This window comes from Coturnix japonica, chromosome 9 (assembly GCF_001577835.2).
Source record: "Coturnix japonica isolate 7356 chromosome 9, Coturnix japonica 2.1, whole genome shotgun sequence".
Lineage (NCBI taxonomy): Eukaryota > Metazoa > Chordata > Aves > Galliformes > Phasianidae > Coturnix > Coturnix japonica.
The window spans coordinates 5,489,459-5,513,988 of record NC_029524.1 but is presented as its reverse complement, the minus strand read 5'-3'; the positions used below and the strand labels follow the sequence as shown (position 1 = coordinate 5,513,988).

The 24,530-nt window shown below is 38.2% G+C and overlaps 1 protein-coding gene across 6 annotated transcripts in view; it reads right to left on the bottom strand.

Annotated features, from left to right (window-relative positions):
- The window catches only part of PXYLP1 (2-phosphoxylose phosphatase 1), a 51,471-nt gene that overhangs the window by 6,282 nt on the left and 20,659 nt on the right, over window positions 1-24,530 (bottom strand). For 5 of the 6 annotated variants that reach the window (XM_015871249.2, XM_015871248.1, XM_015871250.2 and 2 more), the window contains 2 exons: window positions 6,676-6,837; window positions 5,962-6,088 (listed from right to left, as the gene is read on the bottom strand). In XM_015871249.2, coding sequence (XP_015726735.1) covers window positions 5,962-6,088; window positions 6,676-6,837 — 289 coding nt within the window. Of the gene's footprint in view, window positions 1-5,961; window positions 6,089-6,675; window positions 6,838-11,307; window positions 11,391-24,530 lie in introns of all 6 variants that reach the window. The other variant, XM_015871251.2, reaches the window with a different exon arrangement.

Genomic DNA, 24,530 nt, shown 5'->3' with positions numbered 1-24,530 from the left:
AATAAAAAGACATCTAGTGTAATTTGCTGGACGTCATGACAGGGAAGTACTGCATTTAGGAATGTATTAACATAATAAATAATTCAAATTGGTTAGAACAGGGAACGGTGTATTATTTACCATCACTAGCAATAGCTTTTTTCTAATTTTGAACAATTCTTTTCTATTTTTCTAAACTATTAAATTGCCTACTAATTATTTATTGTTGCAAAATACATTTTTTTTAACCTGTAATAAAAACATTGTTTCTTTTTGCTTGTATACTACACCCAACATACCTTCTTGTTATTTTCAAATAAACACTGGAATAATAGGTCCCAGATTTAATAGTGCAGTTTTCATGCATTAACATGGACTAACATTTAAATTGCTCCTTCAATATTTAAATATTCCATGAAGGTCTTAACAAGCTTTAAACAGACGTCATATTCCAGCATCACTGCTACGAGCGTGCATAGAAAGAAAATCATATTGCACAACTATTTGAAGTTTACGTTTATTTCTGCCAGCAATGAGCTGACATCTCTCAATAAGAAATTTCTTTTTCTTTTTGTGGTTTAGATACCAAAGCAGAAGTAATTTCTTTTTCTGCTGAGAAGCTGACTTAGCACAGCAAAGTCAGAAATAGAATCGAATAATCACAAGGTTGGAAAGGACCTACAAGATCATCTAGTCCAACTGTCCTCCCATTGCTGTAGCTACAGCAAACCACTACACCATTAAACCATGGAGTATCACAGTGAGCATGTGCACATTGACACCTCGAAGTCTGCTAAGAGATTTTAGGTGATTGCCATAATGGCACAGCATTGTCTCAGAAACACATGAAAATAGAAATATATCTTTATATAAACTCAGAGGTATGAAAACTGAACTCATGCAGCTCAACTTCAGGCTCACACATACTATACAGCTAAGCCTCATTTCTTGTATAGCAGCAGAGAAACTTTCAAATAGGACATTTTTGACAACCTGGCCCCTTTCAAGACTTTGTTGTCATTATTTAGGAACTGCAATGGGAGACGGTGAGGCTTTCACCGTCTGGTGAAAGTGGAGCTCACACTGAGTGCATGGAAGCCTGTTCTGGTAGAAAACTAGCTCTCTGAGCTCAGTAACTTTGCTTAATAAATATTTTAAAATTTAAGTTACAGCATGAAGTCAAATGTCTAATTTGGCATCATCCCTGCCAGACTGGACAGTTAATTCACCAAGTAAGAAAAAAAACAGTCCACGTTTCTCATGGCTATTTGTCTCAGGACCACTAAGAAAAATACTGCCATTTGTTTGTATTGTCTATTTGTGAAAGATTTCCCTCCCTTGTTTAGTTTAACATTCTTTCCTACCAAAGCTATTGGAGTGCTGAACCAATTGGAGCCTTATCTCTACCGCATGTACTGCAAAATGAAGTACCCTTTCTTCAGTATGTTTTTTAAGAGCTGATGTTCAAAAAACCACAGCATTCAATCAGTCCTGACTCAAGAAACTGAACATGCTGTTGAATCACCTACAAATCTGAGACTACAGATTTGTGAAAATTACAAGGTTAATCTCAATAAACAGACATGGAAAGGCACTACACGAACAAGACTATCTGCAGCTACAGTTTATTTACTTTTAATTATTTCCAGACTCATAAGAATTCAAGAGAAGCATAAATAACATTGCTTCACCACCACAAGATGCTACAGAGAGACAAAACGTGTTGGTCAAGGATTATTCTTACAGTAGAAATTGAAAAAAAAAAAAAAAAATACTAATTCTTGAGAGCAATCAATAAGCATCCGTTTATTTAAAAGTTAAAACTCAATTGTTAATCAAACAGAAAACTACTTGTTGGCAGGTACAGATGCGTAGCAGAACCAAGAAGAGGTGAAGTTTTTATTCTTCTTACCTCTGTAATGCACTGTGCTGCCCTCTCACAGCAGAGCACTCTGGAGTTCTGCACATCTATATGCCTCAGCAAAGAACCCGTGGAAGTGGACATGAATATGACTGAGATCGATTCCCCCTCAAGCCCCATTTAAATATGCAATGAGACTTCTGTTAGCAAATGCTGAATTTGCAGAAGCCAAGAGGACCTCCTAACAAGGAGCTGCAGAATCCTCAGTGCATCACCGGCTAAACAAATGCAGCCAAGCCAGGCACATGCCAAGCTTCAGATAAAGGAAGATCTTTTTGCAATCCTATCACATCAGATACTGTCCCCTAACCACACCAAAGGTAAATTATTTATTGTTCCCAACAAGATTTTTCTGTGATGTTCAAGTCGTCAAAATAAGTGTTAGGTGAGAGTATATTTATTCATAGAAGTCTTGCAGTCTGTACATTCTTAAACTCTCCATTGACCCAGCCAACTTCTCTTCTGAGTCTCCAGTGAAGAGACTCAGATCTTTCTTCACCTAACTGCTGTAACCTCACTACAAGGGAAATCCACACCCCTCCTTTAGCTCACAATATACTACTTGCCTCTAGCACACTTTTTCATTTTTCTAGCAACCAAACATACAATTCTTTATATCGAACCTTAAATTCGGGTACTTGTTGCAAAGTTTTTTTATGATTAACACCAACAGCTCTAAGAGTGCCTTGAAACATCCGTCAATTAACCAGGAGCACTATAAACTTAGAAAATGCTTAAGAGAATTTCAGAATACTGTTATGAAAAGCATTTCTTCTCCCTCTCAGATAAAAATTCAAAGACTATACATTGCATCCATGTTGCTTTTGACATTTGATGTCTAAGGCACAAAGGGAAGAGAAGTATGTGGTTTATTTATTCTCCCAAAAAGCAAACACTACAATGAACAGATTTTCACTAGCACCATTCAATTAATTTCACTGGGGACAAAAGTATACAAATTATTCAGTTCCCCTTGGAAATTTGCATCTAGAACAATAAAAATAATAATATTACTTTAAGCCTTGGATGGAAGAAATCTCCAAAGCATTTAATCCATTTGCTTACATTTATTCCACAGTTAGATGTCACAATCCATAACTCAGAAAACCAAAGCACAACTTTGAGGCTATTCTGCATATCTATTAGAAGTCCAAGAGGCTGTAGCATAATCTGCTTAATTAATGAATTCCATCAGCTGAATGCCAAGTCAAATAAAGAACAGACTGGGTATGAGCAGCATACCTATCTGAAACTAATGTTCAGAAAGCTTAAACAAGCCAGACCTATAATCATGCATCCCAACTTAATTACACAGCATAAAGAAACCTTCAGTTCATAGGTAGCAATTATAGACCTTCTAATACTCTCTAAATAGGTACGTTTGCAATCAAGTACCAAATTTACATCATAAAGGAATATAAGCCTGAAAACCAAACGCAGCAAATAGATTCCTGATGTTAAAATAATAAATATTCCATTCAAAACAATGATAGAAGTGTTAACAATTCTAGCTTTATTCAGAAATGTCAGCTGTAACACATCAGGTCACAGTGGTACAGAGCCAGCTCCTTTAATCTGCTGCCCTTTCAAAGTCAGCCAGAAGATCCATAAACTTTGTACTCAAGAAACCAGTTATCGTAGATCTTCATTCATGTGGTGGTGAACGGTGGTGGATATGTCATTTGTAAACTGATGTTCTACTGCTTCATAAATTGGTAACAGCCAGGGGGATCTACACTACTGGCCTCACATCCTGACATTACGCCCTCTTAAATACATGACTTGGTCACTCTGCTGTCAGTGTCAAAAGATGCACTACCTCCTTGCTTTTTATGTTTAGTTATCCTGGTTTCACATTCTTCACGTTGTTCTTTGCCTGAAACTGTAGAAATAGCTATAAAGGTTCTTCTACAAATATGAAACCAAGGCACTGTAATATGGAGAAATACAGCAACTCATCCAATACTGTCACTTGCATTTAACATCTTTGCAACAGGGATTTCTCACTTTTTAATGTGATACATTGAGTAAGCTCAGAGTATCAGATCTGTAAGGATTCCAGCAGGGATCTGTATCACACTCCTTTACTTGGTATATTTTTCTGAAAATAATCTCAAAGGGTGGTCATTAAAAATGTTATCACAGCTAACAGCAAAACATTCCTTTTTCATCTTGTTGAAAAAATTAATTGGCCACACAACTCTATGGTTTGCCATCTTGTCTTCAGTCTATTTTGCATACCAAACATAAAACAACTAGTTAGCTTGCAGTGGGTGCAGAACACTGCTAGGCTTGGGTAGCTCTCAGATAATTCAAACTTCCCTTGAAAGATGTTAGAGAAGATCAGGGAATGCCATTTCTTAACAGAACAAACACTTCAGCTGCAGTATGAATGGAGAAGAAATCAACATGAAAGTAGATGAAAGATTTTTTATTTTAATTGTACTGTGTAAAACGCCCCATTCAATGGAACATCATCAGTTTTACAGTACAGTTCAGTAAGATATTTAGGTTTGTGTTCATTATGGGCACTGCAAAAGAAATGCATTTCAAATATTGAATATTTGGCTTTTCTCAGTTTCTTATTTTGATACATGCATCTAACAGCTAAGAAAAGAATACAGACATACAATCTAAACATAGTGAAATTAGAAGCTTTTTGACTTCTAAATTCAAGTGCTGTGTTCCCTACAAAAAAGCAGATTTCTTTCATCTGTTTTTCCATCACATTTTACTCTTTTAAATAAAAGTATCCTTTTGCACATACATGTGAGGAATATCGTATATGATTAAGAGCAAACAAAGCCTATCAACTTTCTTTTATTTCTTAAAACAAGCCCAGATCTTCAAAAGACTTAATTTTTCTAATACTTCCACCTACATACACTGATGGGCTAAAACTGCTCATGCTTTCAAAGTTTTATAGGGTCATCCGGTGTCATAACTGTAGTTTCGACAAAGATACAGTTATGTTTCAATTACTTGTCCCAGAATAACATTAGAACACAAGCTGCAATGAAGACAACACTGAAAGTCTTGCTAATTTCAGGACATGGATCACAAAGGCAATTTCTTTTATCTTTATAAAGATAAATATCATAAATACTCCTGATCACAGCAAGCTACTAAAATTCTAAGGAACATGGCTCATGAAACCATCAAAACAAGAAACACACATTTGGTTTATCTGATACTGAGAAATGTATTTTCAGCATGTCATTATATTTTCAGTATGACAGAGTGAAGGCACTCCTGAATAATTCTACACCAGAAAAGCAAGAATGTTATTTCTTTACAGAAAGAGACTGCAACACTATTCTGGGGAAAAAAAAAAAAAAAAAAAGTATTTATGGGATATCAGCACCACTTTGTACACTGGTAGATCAGGAAGCCTATTAAGCCCTTTCCCTCTGTAATGCATACATGTACACAAAGCAGATGCAACTCCCAGGTCACTGAAATCACCACACATTTAAATGACAGACACAAACATCTGCCAGTTTTCAACAATGAGTGGTAACTACATTATATGTGTAGCTTCCAAATAGCAAACAGTGTACTTCCTTTAGCTTGAGTTTTAATAATTAAATGTATATCACTCCCCCTCCCCCACCCCGAGAAGTTTGAGGCAGACCATTAACTTAAGGGGAATCTCTGATAAATTATATCATTTCACTTTTCCTGCAGTAGTGACATATTTGTGCTTACACACAGGATACACGGTTAACTGAAAGAGAAGTGATTCTCAAACACTGCACCGACATTTTGAATAAATCCAGAAGTTTACCTAAAGAAAGCTAACTAAATAATTAAATAGTTTTTGCTTTTCTTTTTCTTTCTTATTTTCTTTTTAATAGAAACATAACAAATTTATTCTGTTTCATAGGCTATACTGTACACCAGTCACAGCTTTTTTTCCTCCCATCTCCTTCAATGCATCATAAGACAACATCAGGAGCCACACCACACTTTAAGCTGCAAAAATTGTTTCCTGGAGAGGAACAAAATAATTATAAAGCAAAACATGCATGTAGCAATGGTAAAAGCAAAAAAAAATTTACCTGTTAGGCAGCAACGTACAGTCAATGTCAGGTCTTTTTGTTTTGGGAATGGCATATAATGGATATCTATCTCCATGTCGAATCAACACTTGAACTGACACTAGCTTAAAATAATGGGGTGCATAGCCTATAATGAAAAAAAGAAAATGTAAAAAAAAGTGAATATTAACAAAAAAATTGTGATGGAAAAAGTACATCCAAAGTTCAGCAGCCACAAATGATATTGTTTAAGCACCATTCTCTGTCAACACAGTAACGTAACCCCACTTTCATAACACCTATTCCTGACCTCTATTGTAATGAGCATCACGCAGCAAGCTTAATTAGGAGTTTATTGATATATTAGCTTGCAATTTCATATTTGTTAATGGGATACATACATGAGGGGGTTAACTCAAACTAAATGCTGCAGCCACTACAAGGTACATGTTTCTTCTAGCTCACTTGTAATAAACAGTAAAAATATTAGTTATCTTTAAAGACTCACACTCTTTAATTAAAGAGTTCCAGTTGAACACTGAGCGACAACAGATCCACTTCCAAAAGGCAAGAAATCAGAGAAAATGCAAGAGAAGAGCAGTGCATTTTGAGCAGTTTAACAATACTCAGCAACTGGCTGACATTTGCTATACCTTGCTCCAAGCAATGAAGAACACCAACAATGCACAAAGTCATCACTGCCATTAAATCACCATTTGCAAGCACGAAGCTTACCTTCCATGCTACGTTCAGCAATGGTAGGAATATTGCAGTAAACACGAGCTTCATAAACAGGATCTATTGCAGGAGGTTCTGTCAGCAAATCAGGCATTATTCTCTTTCGGCTCTTAGGATTCAACCCATCTTCCTTGATGGGGTTCACTGGGATTAAATGCACTGAAAGACACAAAACGTGCACAGTATACCTTTAGGAGAATTTAATGACATGCCTAACTAAGCCTTTAAAAATAATAATAATAAAGTGAAAGCTGATTTTTGTTGTGAACTTTTCACATTTTTCCATAGTCCAGAAGACAAGTCCAGAATTTAGCAACTTCATTTGGCCAACACCACAGGAATCCATCTCAATGAAGAACAACTTTGCTTTTTGCATTCCTGAAGCTTGCTTTTCCTGTCACTCTCCCAAGAAGCACCAAGAGCATGAACCAGAAAGAAAAGATCCATTACAGGCCCAACTGTCCCTCATCACTTTCGCTTGAAAACTTATGCTGAAGGACACCATGCAAAAGATGGCACAGTTATGGTGACACTACAAAACATCTGGTAAACAAAGAAATGGAGATTCTCTGACTGAATTTGAAGGAACTAGACTGTTCACAATTTCCCTTACAAATTCTTCCCCCTTACTTGGCTACCTCGCCAGCCTTAAATAATCTGACATTTAAAGACAATATACACAAAATACATTTGGTAAAATACAACTGAGATCGTTATAACAAAAAAGGTAATTAGAAAGAAATGCAGTTCATGCACTTCAGACATGTAGAAGCATGCCTCTATAAAATTTGAATTTCAGGCCAGAGTTTTACTGACAAAGCCTTTTTGGGTTGCTCTGATGTGAAAGCACCAGTGAATTTACGAGCCTCTCAAGACCACGTTTGTAATAACAAATGCTCTTCCCCCTACTCCCTCCCCAGCTTTTTCTAGCATTTGAAGAAGATCACATTTAGAGGTGAAAACAAGGCGGAAAGCTGCTAGTATTTTTGCTACTATTTACCTTTGTGGGGAAGGGGAAAATGGGAAGGGAGAAGAAGAATAGACAAGAAAAAAAATTCAGAGCTCCTTGACTTTCAGACCTAATTTTAAGGGTGAATTTATTCTACAATATAGAGCTGTATACGCAAAGAAAACAGTGAAACATACACAAATTCTAAGAGCACATAGTTGTTAATGCAGCACGGCATTCTTCATTCTTACCCTACAAATTGCTACTTTAAATATTTTATTGTAATTCCTCCTTGCACATTAAAACCAGAATTCAAGCATTTTCCATGGCTTTGCCAGCACTGTTGTCAAAGCTAATATCCACAATGCACACTGACTTCAATCCTTTCTTTTAGCTGTTTCACATTTTGCATGACTGCCCACAGGACTGGTCTTGGTGAGAACATTAAACTGTAATTTTGACTTTGGCCATTTAGGCTGCAGAGCTCAGCTGCAATTCCAACATTCTATTTTAATTTTATCTTAAAAAAAATAAAAATAAATAAATTAGCTCCTTCCACATCAGGACTGTTGTATGTTAATGGCAGACGTTGCAAACCACTGATGAAATAAACTATTAGTAACCCGAAGCCTTGGCGGTATTGGTTAGAGGTGGACAACTGTGTTTTAAAGGGTACTTGCAGCAAATTTGTGTTTGGAATACAAAACCCAAACCCAAGAAAGTGTTACAGCAGCTGCTGCACTCTGCAAATAAACAGCATTACAGCCTGAAGAGTATAAATGGGAAATTACAGTAGTTATGTTATATTGGTCAAACACCAGGAGCAAGAACTTCCAGCTTTGTGTTAACAATTTTCTCTATCCCAAAAATGTAGAGCTGGCTTTAGTACTCATGGAATTATTATAACTCAGCTTTAACTCATGAGTGTTTTGGATGATAGGGAAAAACCATATACCGATAGCAAGAGCTCAGGACTCTTGTGCTAACACTTGGTTGGGAGATTCAAAAGCAGAATAAGGAACCTAACTTTTGACCTGAGGCAAACGCAAATAACAGAACAGACCACATCTTTGCATTAATGCTACTTAGCCATGACACAGATGCATATCTTCCCAGCAAGACCAACTACCTAGCAATCATGAGATCAAATATTTGATTCACAGATAGCAACATCTCACTTCTCAACTACCTAGTCTAAGTACTTTAACACTACCGGACAAATTTAAGAACAGGAAGCACTTAATATTGCAGAAAAGACACTACTCAAAATATTAGAGATCAAATTACAAGCAAAAATTGCACCTACCAGAATATGACAATATGTTTAGATTACAAAACCTACTGACAATGCATTCTGAAGGGACTCTATGAAGTTTTGAAGTTTTATGAAGACTCTATGAAGGAAGAACCACAGCAATTATGGGTGCAAAATATTACTTGTGGACCAGAAACTGAATCACAGATTAGGAATAACAATAGTTGACATAGTTAACAAGAAGTTTATAAAAACTGCCCTAAATCCTAAATGCTGTTGCTAACAACAATTATTGATTACTTCATAAAAGCTGGTAAGCATTACCCTCATAGTTCAGTGAATAAACTTGGATTACACCAGGGAGAAAGAAAGGAAAGAGTTTCCAGACTGAACTGCTACCAGCTTGTCCTCTTCCAAGTACATCAGAGAGGGAGGGAACACAAGCTTCTAAACCTGAATCCAGCTGTGGCACAACCATATTACCTTCATTTCTGAAGATAATTGTCTTAAATGACTCAAATTGTTTATAGGTTTCATAATCAAGAAGATCAAAAAGTTCTAGACACCTATACAAGCACTGCCATTACATACAGTATTTACTTTCAATACACGTGGAATAACACATATCAGAAGAAATCAACAAAACCATCTACACAGATACCTGGGTTTTCTATTTAACCATATTAAACTGCAACAACAACAACATAAAAAAAAACCAAAAAACATAAGATCTGCACACCAGTTTATCCAATCCACTGGAAACGTAAAAAAAAAAACAAAACATGAGTATATATATGTAAATTATTTCAGAAGGCAGGAAAAACTAGACTGTAGACAGATGAATTTCAGTTGGAAAGATGTTTTCCATTTGCTCAGCTTTACTATTGTGATCCAAGGAGCCCACCCAGAAAGACTGCTCCTCCTGCTGCAACAGAAGCTTAGTTTGTGCTTTCCTTCTGGTAGCAATTGCATCACGTGGAGCAGCTGCTCAAAGCTCTCTGAAGATCGGATGGTCTCCCTGTATCCCAGTACTTCTCTGCTGCAATAATCCCACCACTGTCTCCCAAGAGGGGTTTCTGGTCCATATCTAACAACACACCTACAAGTAATACTGGACTGACACAGCTCAGAGTAAGAAAAAACACCACTCGTATGGAATTGAACATTATCTTGTTCCAAGCTCTGTTCTTCCAGATGTACATCATTACACGATCAGAATTGTATTATACTATTTTCATCTGGCTTTTTATAGCTTAGCACTATTTTATATGACTTGTTCCATTGGTTCAACATGCACTTCCTCAAAGCAGAAGTCTGACAGCACAAATATAATCATACTACACTACTGTACCTTACCAAACCCATGTTTTCACAACAACAGGAATATAATGTAAAACAGATTAAACACATGATTTTGATGTATGTGCTTCTCCCACACCCCCAGCAGTTACTGAAATTGATTTGAAAGATATTTATTAACAAAGCCTGATGACCTTAAATAAATAGTTGGAAATATTCATTTTGATAAAGCTGTATCTAAGAGAAAGTAAAAGACTTGCAGAAACACTAAGATGGAAGCAACTGTAACACAGCTCTGGTGGTGCCAAATTAAAACTGTGCAAAACATGCAATAAACTAAACACACAGACTGGTATCAGACAGAAGTAAAACTTGCTAGGACAAAATGCAGTCCTGTGAGAGACAGACACACACTGCTCCTGTGGTAGAACAGCCAACCACTGTTGTACACTCACTCCTTCAGGAATTTTTACAACCCCAAATTCAAATACAATTTTCTTTGTCAAAGTCAAAAATAAGAGGAAACAAATACAAGGTCAGTGGAGCTATCAAGCTTTCATATAAATTGTTTTTTTTCCACTCTCTTGATACATTAAGAATGGACAGTTTAATTAAGGAGAATATGTTGAGTAATTTATTTCAAAACAAACAAGTTACCCTACAGAACCTGAAAACAATTTTAACTTAAGATAAAAGTTTGACTAAGAAATATCTTTATGAACCAAACCAGTGGTGTCTCCTCTAATACAACACAGAAACTGTAAGCACAACTTCTTCAAAGAGTAAGTAGCTCATCTGTCTGATTTGCACACACACATACACATCAATTCCTGCATGCTAGAAAATACACCAAAATAAGATCAATTAGAAAAGTTGTCTCTAAGTAAGAAAGAGAATCACTCAAAGGTAATTTCAGCATAATGATCATAATTTCTACATAGCAATCAGTCCTGGAAAAACACTGAGTTTATCAAATCAGCTATTTTGTTCACACTTCCAAGTAGGGAGCCTGTCTGACATGAACAAGGACTAGCAAGCTGACCTCAATTTGACAGAATTTAATACAGCAGAAAACCAAACACAGAGTGCAGTTCATGTAGAAGAAACGCCAAATTAAACTCATTACCAGCTTCTCTCCCTCCTGCAGTCCTAGTTTCTTCCATGAAGAAACAAAAAGGTATCACCACTGTTCATCCAAAAGAAACTTATCTATGAGAAAGAAAAAAAACACTCTAATATTTACCAAAATACAGAAAGATAGGTAATAAAACCATTCGCCACTTCTGTTTTCCTTTGTAACTCCAGCCTGTCTGAGAAGCAGCACAAGTAGCCATGTTAGCTTCAAGTAAGCAACTAACCGGGAACCTGAAGTTTTCATCTGTCGTAAGACAGAAGGTTCTTTCAGGTCTATGCAAGCAGACTATTTCAAACAGTCACATGAAAATGAAGCCACACAGCAGAAATGCAAAAACAACCAAAGTAGGTAAACCTTATGCTAAGGGATAAGGAAAAGTAAATATGTGTGTCAGCAAACACAAAAAGTTACTTATTCATCTTAGAACTTTTCTTCCCCATCCCCTTTTTGCTCCTAAAAGGGCACTAAGAAGGCTGTAAGGTAGAGAGAACACCAGCTTCTAGAGTTCTGATGAATGTCAAGCTGGCACAGCACCCACCCCCACCCCCCAACAAATAAAAAGAAGATATGAAAAGATTGTTGGAAAGATTGGTCAGGAAATTCTTCAGAACAAATTAGATGGGGAAAAGAGGAAAATATGTACAACAACAAAACCAAGCTGGAAAAATAGATAAGACACACACAGGCTAAATGAGGGGTTTGTAACACAAGACTGAAGGCACAAAGCATCAGTTTAGAAATGAGGCAGCCTGGGAGCAGCGCTGCAGGACCTCTGATATTCTGTCACCCCAGGGCTGACTCCCACCATCCTGCTCTCACACCTGAGGAGTGCACCCCTAAGGTCACTTCTACAGCTTGTGACTACAGACATGTTTGAACATCAATGAAGTGTGAATGAACACAACTGTGCGACACAACCCACCCTTCTCATTTTATTCTTCTGTACAGTTAAACACAGATTTGCACCTCTAATGGAACACTGTACTAACAGTCAATGTTCTTATCCACAATATTAAGACGCACAAACACAAATATACCATATACACCTGAATACTGAGTGAACACAAAAACAAAAGGCTTATTACCTCCACAGCACTTAAACTATCAGATATCATTAAGAAAAACAGGCATAAAGATCTTTTAAAAGCTTCCTAAATTTGTGAACACACAGCTCAGAAGCATAAAATACTATATATGTCTACACTGAACCTCTGAAAAGGTGACAGTCCCATCATTGTCTGTCCCTTAACCACGCACATCTGAACCTACTTCTTTCTTCAAGTGTCTAGTTCCTTTAGCAATAATCCTTCTATTTTCTCCATGTCTACAGTCTTCTGCCTGTTCAGGATCAAGTGGAGCAAAGGGCCCCAGAAGCACAGATGTTTCTCTGCAGAAAGCCCTTTATGCAATTGCTGCCCTTTCTACTACAGCTTAGGCTCTGAGCTTCAAGGCTTTCTTCCCACAGTGCTGCCAACAGCTCTGCGTGCTACTGAAGGGAAAAAAGGGAAGGAAGCAATGGGGGAGGTGGGCAGCAGAAAGAAGAACAGCAGGGAGGTGGGGAGTCTAAAATTCTAACCCAGGAATAACAAAAAGCTCTTCTGCAGTGAACCCTTGAACATTCCTTGGAGGGTGTTTTTTCCACAGTAATACCACCTAGCAACAGTATGGATCTCAGTGCCCCATATGCACAACTTTTTTGCAACAGCAGCTGGGCAGCAGAGGTAAGCACTTCATTTTTAACAGGCTTAAAAAGATTGAAAATCTGAAAGCAGATAACCCAAAGTACAAACTCATCAAGCTCATCACACATGCAGGCAGTAATTTTTAACCTCGTGGTATACACAGAAGAATCAAATGGGAGCAAACAGATCACAGACTCATCTCTGCAAGTCCCCAGAAATTTGAAGCATTCAGTGCTATTGGCACTGAGATAATTTTGGACTGGGATGTGCACACTCACATACACCTACCTGACACACAGTCAGCTTCTGACTTTCTGCTGTTCTTCCTTCTTTAAGAGAAATCACAGTAATTCTGGCAGTTTTCATGGAGTCTGCTGACTTACAGCACCATTTTATTTACTGTCAACAACCTACATTTCATCTTCAAAGGAAGACGGTGCCAAAAAGATTCAGGACAAACATTTGAAAGTGTAGCAACCAAAAAGTAGGAATTTAGGTCTTACTGAACAAACACTCTTTGAGTCTGTGCTTCCAATCAAAAGTGATAAAAAACAAACAACAACAAAAAAAAGTTTGGTGCAGCAACTTTGAATACATGCACTTCATACTGCAGAAACACAGACTTCTGCAACGGCCCTTCTACCATATGCTGATACCAGAACACCACAGCTGAAAATCCCAGCTCCCTCCACACAGCCCTGGAGAGCTCAGACTTCAAAACTAAACACAATGGGGCTGGGAGCAGAGAGGTGTGTATAAGCGAGTCATTCTCTTCTAACTGGAAAAAATACTGATGGAAAATTTGAATCAATATGTAGGACAAACAGATTTTGTTACGGTATTGTTTGTTTGTTTTTTTATAACCAGTGAGAAAAGTTCAGCATTGCTTCAACTGATCATTCACAATCAAAGCACCGAGCAGGGCCTGGAAGAGAAGATCAGCCACTAACACACGATGCATGACACAGCTTTTACAGCTGTCACATACTGTTCTACCAACACTTGTCTGAGAAAGGAGAAGGGACATTCAAATTAAGGTACATGACTGTGTTTCCCACAACTTCAACTGAAGCGTTGCATCTTAAGTTTTAATTATCCAAAAGCACCACTTGGGTAGAGACCCACAGAAAACACAAAGTACCACACCACAAGAACAGCAAAAACCCAGATGGCAGCTTGCACAGCTCTGTGCTGCCTGTCAGAGCAACCACACTGCTGCACCTCCATTACTTGGTTTCAACATTAAGTTATCATCAGACTGTGAGAAACCATTAACTAAAGACACATTTGCTGCCAGTAAATACTAAATGTAAGGATGTTTCAGCTATCTTTTGAAGAAGGTCAAAGAAATCAGAAGAAAAGTTACAAAAAAACCCAACATACACAATGAAGAGGAATAGAACTGACTGTTTTTCAGCCCCCAGTACAAATACAACAAATATATTTAGGTTTCCCTGACGCATTTTCTCTGACATTCTATATAACTTCAAGAATATTACCTGCCAAAAGCTGAAATGGACGTATCTACTGCAAGGATGAAATTTAACAAAAAGCTACTTTGAGTTTTTCCTTGTTTTTCTTTATTTTAAGAACTGAGATAGTTCCTTAATCTTTGGTTATTTTTGCTTTGTTCTGCAGTATCTTGTCTGTAATATGCAGCAATTTTCTCCCTAGAAGCCAGAACCACTTGTTATCGTGCAACTAAGTAAAAACACTGCTTTCTCTTCTTAAAGTGGAGGAAAAATCAGTTTTCAGAAGCACCCTGTATGTCATGTGCTTACTGACAGGAAATGGAAATTTAACAAGGGCTGCAGGGGCACCTTGGCAGGCCTGGTAGAAGTCAGAACAGATTGAAGGAGGAACAAGTGTGAGCTGTTAAGTGGTTTGGTTGACTTGTTTTAATGCAAGCATTTTTAAAGGGAAAAATACAAAAAAATACAGTTGAACAAAATGGACATCTACACATATACACGAGCTTCACAACGCAGTCTCTTCTCTCTCCCTTTTAACAGTAATTGCATTGTTGAAGCTACAACTTTTAAGTGCATCTAACTTCACTAATCAATATTGATTAGTATGTATGCAATGTAACTGCAAGTTTATTCTTCAGGTGAATTGTCAGCCTGTCTGGCTGTCAGACCCCTGAAGTTTTCCACTGAGACACAAATCTCCCTATGGACAACTCACAACTACAGTAAATTGGCTGCTTTCCTTTGATGCTTTTCACAGACCTGTTCAGCTGAGCAACAGCCCAAACTGATCCTGGACCGAAATTTATAAGTTTCCTTAAAGCTTTTTCCTATCTTAGGAACACTGTCAAAAATCAGCTTCCTGCCCAGAGAGCAAGAGTGAGGCAGGTACTGACTCAGGTTCTTGTCCCTTTTAGACTCAGTGCAAGAGGCCAGCTTGCTTTGGCCATGTATTCCTGTTCAAAAGCTACACATCCACACACAGCCGTGTACGGCAGCTCTGACAGCTTTAAAGAACTCACTCCAGTATTCTTGAGAAGTTTCTTATTTCCAGCTGCCTTAGATAGCATGTTTTGCTGTCTTTTTGGTGGATTTTTCTTGGTTTGTTTGTTTTCTATAGAGTCCCTATCTGACCTACACAAGAAAAATAAATATGCTAAGAAACTCGTTCTTGCTTTGAAACACAACATGGTAGGCCTACCATTATGTTTTTTGAGAGCAAATTCAAACAGACATTCAATTATACAATGGATGCTTGCATTTATTCAATCCAGATGTGGTTCTGAAAAGAGCCTTAGAGTTTTGGGTCCCCCACCTCCCATTTGTTTTTCCATTGACAATTCAGGAGGGCATATGGCATTGCTTAAATAGCATCCATGATTTTCAGCCTGACAGCAATAAAACAGCAGTGCTGACTGCAAGCTCTGGCCTTTTCACATTCAAGAGACAACAGTCATTTTCCATTTCTCCTACCAAAGTAAAAATTCCTCTGTATATTTTATTTTCCTACTACACTGAAACACTGTAGTTTTTAACATGGAAAAGATTTGTATCACCATCAATTATATTTGCACTCCTTTTTTAAACATATATGCGTGTACATATACACACAGAGATCATACAGCTTCTCACTAGTTAACTCATTGCTGGTCCAGTCCTCCAGGCTGGGAGGAGGTTCCTACCAGGCTAGACAAGTTAGACAGATTTCCTGCCCTTTAAGTACTTTACTCTGACCAGATATTTCCCATGCTCCAGGTTACTTAGTGGCAAGCTTTTAAAAAGCCCCACTGCTGCTTATAATTAAAGAGTTCTGCGTGTCCCCAGCCTGCCACAGGCTCATTTAGGATTCACACAAGGGAAGTATTACATAAACACAGTGCTGCAAATGAAGTTGTTGCCACCAACACATCTGCACAGTTGCCATGCTTCATCAGCCTGAGAGATGACTCTGTGAAATCAGTGTCCTGAAGACTACTGATACAAGTAAACAAAGACGAAGGAGGTTTCATGGCCTGAAAGTGTTATTTTATAAATACAGCTGATCCAGCCATTGTTACTCATCCAAAAAGATTCATGAGCACAATAGGATTTCAAAGCCCTGCCCTGCTTCTGCCTACGGAATTCAGAAACTGGTACACAAACTCATCTAGTTGAATTATCCTGGAACAGATTTTCAGAGCAGCTTTTATCAGCTGTATTCAGATTCAGAGAATGTTGTCAGCTGTTCCCATTTTTGTATTATTGTCTCAGAATAAAGGTCAGAATGAAAAGGTAGCTCCAGGACATAAAACACTGGACACGATTGCCGTAATTTGCCTGTGGGTGGTGACCATTGTTTTAAGTGAAAGACACTCATTTCTTTTTGTCCTGTACTTTTTATGGATCTCAAAAATACTACAGAGGGAAGCTGTGCAGTACTGACTACATCATGACTGAATGAAGGATACTGAGCAGATTTTACAGGCAAACTGAACAGAGAGGCTAATGCACAAAGTACTCAGCATAGCAGAATGAAGTACATGTTGTCCTCAAGAACACAAACTGAAAACCAGGACTTAAACATTCTTTTCAATCACAGTAGCTGAATACAATACAAGAACACAGCCCCATGCAGAAGTGTTCACAACAGTTCAGTGGTTGCTCCTGTTCTGTTACCTGGCATTAATAACAGTGGTAATGCTTTAGAACTGTGACAGGGTCCCTCTGCTATTCTTACACACTAACTCCCCTGTTTATTCCTTCAGGGACTCACTAACTCTTGCTACTAAGCTTTCACTTCTGTAACGGATATGGAGAGGAAGTGTGCAGTATTGCTTTCTATCACCCCAGATAAAATGTCATTTCCTCCCTTTGGAAGACCTGAAGCAATAGCAGCACTGTCATCCAGAGCTTCAAATGTACTTGGGCTGCCACTTCTCTTTAGCGCCCTCCTTAAATGACATCCCAAAATACCCACAATGGCTTCTGAAACTTGAAATAACTTCTATTAAAGTATATTTATTAAAGCAAGATATTGAATCAGAAAACAAAAAACAAAACAGATTTAAAAGATCTAAGAAATCAAAGGACATGCCTTTGCCCTGCGCTCTACATCTCTGCATGCATTGCTTTCTTGGTTTCATAACAGCAAGTCAGCGGCTGCAACAAGTCCTGTACATCAGCTTACAAGTAAAAGCATCTTTGTCACCTCTCAACAAGGCTGGCAGTTCTCAGTGTTATTTATCTCCTTCTCTTCACACCTGGGTCAGAATACAACAGAAAGCCTATAGGGTTCAGCCATTGGCCATTGCAGAGGATACAAACTGTTTAATACATTAATGTCAAACACAATCCATGGACATCTGGCACTTCCCTACATCAGAGTCCTTCAAAGGCACAAAGCCTTACAAATGCAAATCAATATTTTAACCACTGCATTAAATTAGCACCTTTCTGTTTCACATCTAATCTCAACTGTTTTCTGTCCACAAACTGATCTGATCAAGAAACTGATCTCAACACCATATGCTACTGCATATCCAAGCCAGCTCACTTGTTTGTTCTTGTAAAGGCCCAGACAACAGCCACAGATCTGCCAGCAGCAAGCCCCGAAAAGCATATTTAACACAATACTGCTGGTGAAGCTTGTACCAAACCATATAGTTACAGTGTCAGGAACAGCACTATAGATGTCTTGAGGACCCTTACTGTAAACCATGAGGGCTGCTCCAAAAATAACGCCTCCTACTTTCTTACATTGGCTCATGGTGTCGAGGCTGATGCTGCAGTAGAGGCTGAACCTTCTCATCAATATCCCATTATATTTTGTTGCTGTGTGACATAAGGCAGCAGAGGAGCAGTCTGACAAAATGGCATCTGACATGGAAGTGCATATGAAGCAAAGGTGTGGAATCAATTTCCTCCATGCAGAAAAAAAAGCTCATCCATTGTCATTCATGAGCGCTTGCTGAATGTTTCTGGAGACCAAACTGTGGATGTGCTGAGCACAGAGTGGCAGTGAGTGGTGTGTTTCAGCCATAGCAACAGCAACCATAAGACACCTCCACCATCAAAGACTATTATGAACCTGCTCTATCATATAGTGTTGTTGTGCTCTCCATGTTTGTTGTAGTTTCCACGGAAATAAATAGGAGGCATTACTTGCCAAGCAACCTACAGAACTTAGAGGAAGCTAGCGAATCATATTTCTTGTCTTCATCCAGTATTAATGTGCACACTTGGTAAGCCCAAATAACACCACAGACCAAGGTCTTCCATCTCTTTTAATCCAACCAGCTCTCAAAAATCATAAAGGTAGATCACTTACATTTTCCAGGAGTTAATATTTCACTGCAGGAAGTCCACAAAAGCCTCTGCCTTTTAAATACCCCATCTTATTAACAACCAACCACAATGCCATTCAGTATGTGTAAGCACTGCTTTCCCCTCAATGAGTAAGCTTTAAAACATTGCCAGAAAAGTAACTTCAGGACAGAGATTACACGGCTTTCTAAAATCTTCACAGTCAAATGATGAGATGCTTTTGATTGAATAAGCCACTGCATCATTTCAAAAATGAAAGCCTAGCAAAAGCACAAATGAGAGAGCCAAAATACCTAGAGGACAAGTAGCAAGATAAAAATTAAGATGAGTAAGAAGAAACACAAACAAGTATCTAAAGAACATTATGTTTAGCCAAAACTGATACATTCAATGCAAACTAGCATACTGGTAAAATACAACTAAAAACAGTTGTTAATTCAGTTTGCAGAAGCATAGTGGGAACTAATGCAGGTTCCAAGCACTACTCAGTAAAATAGGCTGGTTGTCAATTCTGCAGTTTAAAAAGTTGCTCACACTTTCTTAAAAGTGGAAAGGCTGAATGTAACAGATTGCATTACTGCCAATGACATTAAGTTTTGTCCATTGAGGCTCCATGTCTGCACTCTAAACAACAAGGGAAATGCCATTTGAGTCAGAATATTCCTCTAATAAAGATGCAAAAGGAAAATCTCCAACAAAGGGCAGTGAGCAATTACTGCTTGAGGAATCCATCTGCAATTAATACACATTGCTATACTAAAAGCTCTGGTAAAAGTAAGCAGAAAGGATAATGCTAATGCATTCTGAATTGATTGTGAATTCTCAGAGAACTGAGCTCACATCACAGTGGTCAGCAAAAATTAACAAAGGGTTTGTATACTAAAACAAAGTGGCATGACGAAGCTGTCATTACCTTCTTAGCTTAAGACATTCAAGTTTTGTTTTGATCACATCATTCCTGTTAAACACTGAGGAGAAAAGTACAAAGGAGGGCAGCATGCAGCAAGGGAATGAACTGCACCTGCAAAAGGAAATGCCTTCAGGGATGAGAATTGCTTTCCACTGCCCAGCCAGCAAGAACAAAAAAAGCTCACCGGGGAGAGAAGCAGAGAGCAGCAGAATCAAACATAGCAATTTCTGTATTTCCCAGTATGCCCAGGGGTGAGCAGAGACCAAAGATGTGCACAAAACACCTCTCCCAGACAGTGTGGAACAGGCAGCAGCTGTGGGGACTGCATCCACACAGGGGCCCCTACAATACTCACATATGTAACTGTGAAAATCCCAAGCCTGAGCTTGGCTCCAAACCCTGCAGATGGGACTATACTCTGAGGAGATACGAGGGTTTACATAAAACAGACTTAACCTACTAGAACAAAACCCAAATCGCCAAACCAAATTTAAAGAATCTAACAGCTGCAAATGGAAACAAAACTATCCCTTCCTTACTATCTTGCTAACAAAATAAGGTGATTTTCAGAATTAAAGAAACAAACAAATTAAACAAACAAACTTGTCACAGCTGTTAAAACACAGCTTAGGTCAATATACAAGTAATGCATCAGAAGATTATCTTTGGCTTTCAGACAGACAGACAGCCATCCTGATCCAAAGCACATCTGCAGTTACCAGTAAGGCACCCCAACTCAGAATCCAAGAGCTATAATAATGTAAGAAGGGATAATTGGACTGACAAGCTTTTCTTGAGTTGATTAGAGTGACACTCCTAGAACTACAAACAACAAAAAAGAACACATTGGGAAAAAAAAATAAATTATTAGTTTATGTTGATAGGTTGATTAATTTGCTTTAATGTACCTCTGGAGGTCAACTGGTCTGCCCAAAGCAGCACTAAGTCAAATCAGATTATTCTGGGCATTGTCCAGATGAGTTCAGCTATAAATGGCTCAAAAGTTACACAAGCAGGCTAAAGCCTTCTGCCACTGAGAACAATGGCAGGCAGATGTCTGTACAACTTGCTTATGGTTAAGCAATGATGATGTAAGATGCAAGTCCAACATCCTTTGCTGTCTCATGTCTTACCTGATATTGGTCCTCATCAAACTGATACAAATTAAAATAGAAATTGTCCTCTTCTGGAAAATGACACAGCTCACTTACAAAGGCAACAACTGATTTATAGAAGAAAGAGACAACTTAAAAGTAGCTTAAGATCAAAAAATACACTCCATATGTAGAAAAAATAAAAAACAGAAAGAATGTGTCTTTAAGCAACACAGAAAATCTGAGCTACTTGTTCTGCGCACTCTCTCAAATTGTCTGCAAGTGCAACAATGCCATTAGAGTCCAATGCAACCTGTTTCCAAAAACCCTACCACATCCATAACAGACCACACTAACCAAGCTCACAGAACTGCAGAGCAACAACAATATCAAAAGAGTTTGGAAGAAAAAAATTGTGAGTCACCTCAAGAAAATTCCATGCGATTTTCCTGCCCCTGCTTTCTCAATAGTTTAGCACACCTCTGCGTGGAAGTGTACACAGAAATGAGCTATGGATATGGGTTGCTTTAGAATATGTCACAGGAATTGAAAGGCAATACAGCTTACAGCATTTACATTGGCACAACACTGATGTGGAAAAAAAAAAGAGTAGTCTGATTCACTAAAGAATAAACGCACACCTCAGGAAGCCTCTTGGACTAGACATAATTCCATATTTTGTGCCTAAAGAACAGCAACAGACTGTGGAAGAGACACTCTGAAGAGTGCTTCAGGAAAAATGAAGAAGGCCTAATTCACACTTTCATGGAATAAAACTACAGATTTGTTTCACACAGCCACAGTGAATAAAATTTATAACCTTCCTCACGTCATATTTTACCCCCATTTAATTTTAAAGCCACAATCTGGTGATAAATCCAAGCATCTCTAGAAAACAGGGCTGCATTCTATGCAGAAAGATACAGTTATCATCCATGCTATTGGAAGGGATACAAGTCACGCTTGTTTAAATAACATACAAGTAGAGGTGGTGGTACCTATTTGCAATTAGTGCAGTCAGTGCAAGAGTCCAACTTGACAGGCATGATTCAATGAAAGTGCAGGTACCTCAACAAAAATGGCTTCACAACCAGCAGCACTCCCAGGTCAAATATATAGAGAGCAAAATAAGAGCAATACATTAATCAATGTAAAGACTAATATTATTAATTACTGCAAGTAATTAAGAACATTTTTATCCCACTCTAATGTTCATTTTTGTTTGCTGTTTTACCACTCATGCAAAATTCAAATGATTAAAGTAAAGAACATAACTATGAGACAGTCCTTAAGAAGTTGGTTTCCTCGTGGGTTAATTAAAAAACAAAATCCTGCAAATTATAGTAATAACTATTAAAAAATGTAATTCTACATTTTGAGTACTTTGAAACTTTCCTGTAGGTGTGAGAAGAATTACTCAAGTTGGGTTTCAAGAGAAATGATGATGATTTTATAGCCTTTTCCCCTTCCCTCTAGATTTAACCCATTACTGTAGTTAGGTCTTGCTAATGCCTAACTAATAACCTGCAGTTCATTTTTGAGAGGCATTAGGCTTTATTTACAAAAGTCTCCAACTGTATGTTTTGAAAGCTCACAGTGAACTGTTCAAATATAGCTCAACTTACCATGATGAATGGAGCCAAAACACGTATTTAAAGAAGATTTATGAAGTTCTGTAGCCTGCCAAGTAACTTCTACCGGACAGATCATGTCTGAAGCAACTTAACCCCATCTATTTTTAAAGCAGATATTTTAAAACGATTGCTCCATTTTTGTGGGAGAAAGCAAGACTATCCCATAATACCGTTCTGAAGTGTTCATCATGTCTCCTCTACCTTCAAGTGAGAATTTCTGTAAAATGTGACCATGCATTCTGCTTCCAGAACGGTACCTCACACCACCACTTCTAAAAATCACACACACAAAAACCCCACATCATATTAAAATCTCCTACTAAAACATAAAAGCCATCTCTGACCAAAAAATAATTAAAAAAAAACAACAAAAACTGTACATTTACAATTAGCTTTCTTCATTCACCACAAGAAGCCTTGAATGTATTATTTGTAGATTGCTTCTCCCCCCTTCAATATAAATCAAATTAGTATATCAGAGGAAAAAAAAGGAGACGACTTCTTAGTGGAAAACCTACCATGCTTATGATCTTGAAAGAAAAACTCAGGAAAGAAGATACTGCCCTCCTTTTAATTTAGCATGCAGGCAGCACAAGACAAAAACAAGTTGTCAGCACCAAGAAAAGATTGCAAAGTTTAAGCTTTTTAGATCAGCGTAAGAAAAAGGGGTATGACAAACTACATTCTTAACATATGAAACACCAGTAATTACTCTTTGTTGGTAAAGGAAGTGGTAAGGAAAGGAAAAATACTGTAATGAATTCACTTTCTGGATATGCACTACATCTAGGAATTGTCAGAGGCTTCTTGATCAACACCTCCGTGTGTAAGGCACATTCTCCCGATCTCTTCTTCAGAACTTACATACTGGAAAAACCCAAATCACGCACTTAGTCACAGCCTTTGCACACTCCAGCTCTTCCCAGTGTCTCATTACCATTCTCTGGGTGAGGGGCTGTTGGTGCAGCTCGCATCCCCACTCTGAGTGGAGATCAGTCCAAAAATGCAGGCCCAGCTCCACAAGGTGAAGAAGCATAACCCACTTTGCAAGTGGAAAGACTCATCAGGGATACTTATACCCATCATTTTCTACATCTCTGTTCACAACTGCAAGACCCTGCTGAGCATCTGGCACAGACACACACTGTCCTGGAACCCTCTACATGAACAATCTGAGAATCCACCACGCTGCGGCTTGTTTTACAGTAGAGCTGAAGGGAGTGATAGTAAGGATGCTGAGCTCCATGCGCCTCAACCTTACTCTTTTACAGATATATCTGGTCACACAGAAAGGATTCAAACAGCAATAATCACATCAGAGGGCATGGGGTTATTAAAGCAAGCAGGTTTTCAAGAGGGTCTGTGCACTAACATAGTCACCATCTCCTACAGACAACGTTCTGATAGGATTGCATACAGTGCTCTCTCCAGTCCTCATAAAATATGAACAGCTCACAACACTCAAAATAAGTGAATACGGGCTCAGTATTCCAGTATATGACAAGTTTATTTGATCCATCAAGCCTATCCAGCCCATGTTCAATAAACATGAACCAACTACTCCAAAGAGCTGCCCTTTGCATCTCTGCTATCACAGCATTCCAGTCACAAAGTAAAACAGCTTTGCCAACTGGTGGATGTCAATTCACTGCAACTGTAGCTGGAATGAAATATTTTCAGCACTCAGATCTATCAGTTCTCTCAAAACAGATTTGAAGGAGAATTTTCTCAATAATTCACATTCTAAGTTAAGCCCTAATGGAGAGTATGCTCCACATGTATAGAGTATGAGGCTGAAGAAAAACACTGGAAAGCAGAATCCTTCAGATCAGAACTTTGAAACCACTTCAGAGAAGAAAGAGTCCAAGAACAAACATCAGAACAAGAAACAATGTGATCAGTCAATCTGGCTGTGCCCCTGCCTACCAATGCCGAAGACTCTGAGGTCCAGTTTTCCCCACTGTTTCTCTTCCATGTGTTTAAACTTCAGACGCAACAACTGTTAATTCTCAAACAATTGCCCTGAGAATTTGCCTTACAAGGAAGGGCAGACAAGCATTAAGACTGCTGACAGATACAACATCCATCATCTTCACTTCACAACAGCTCTAGAAATCACTGCT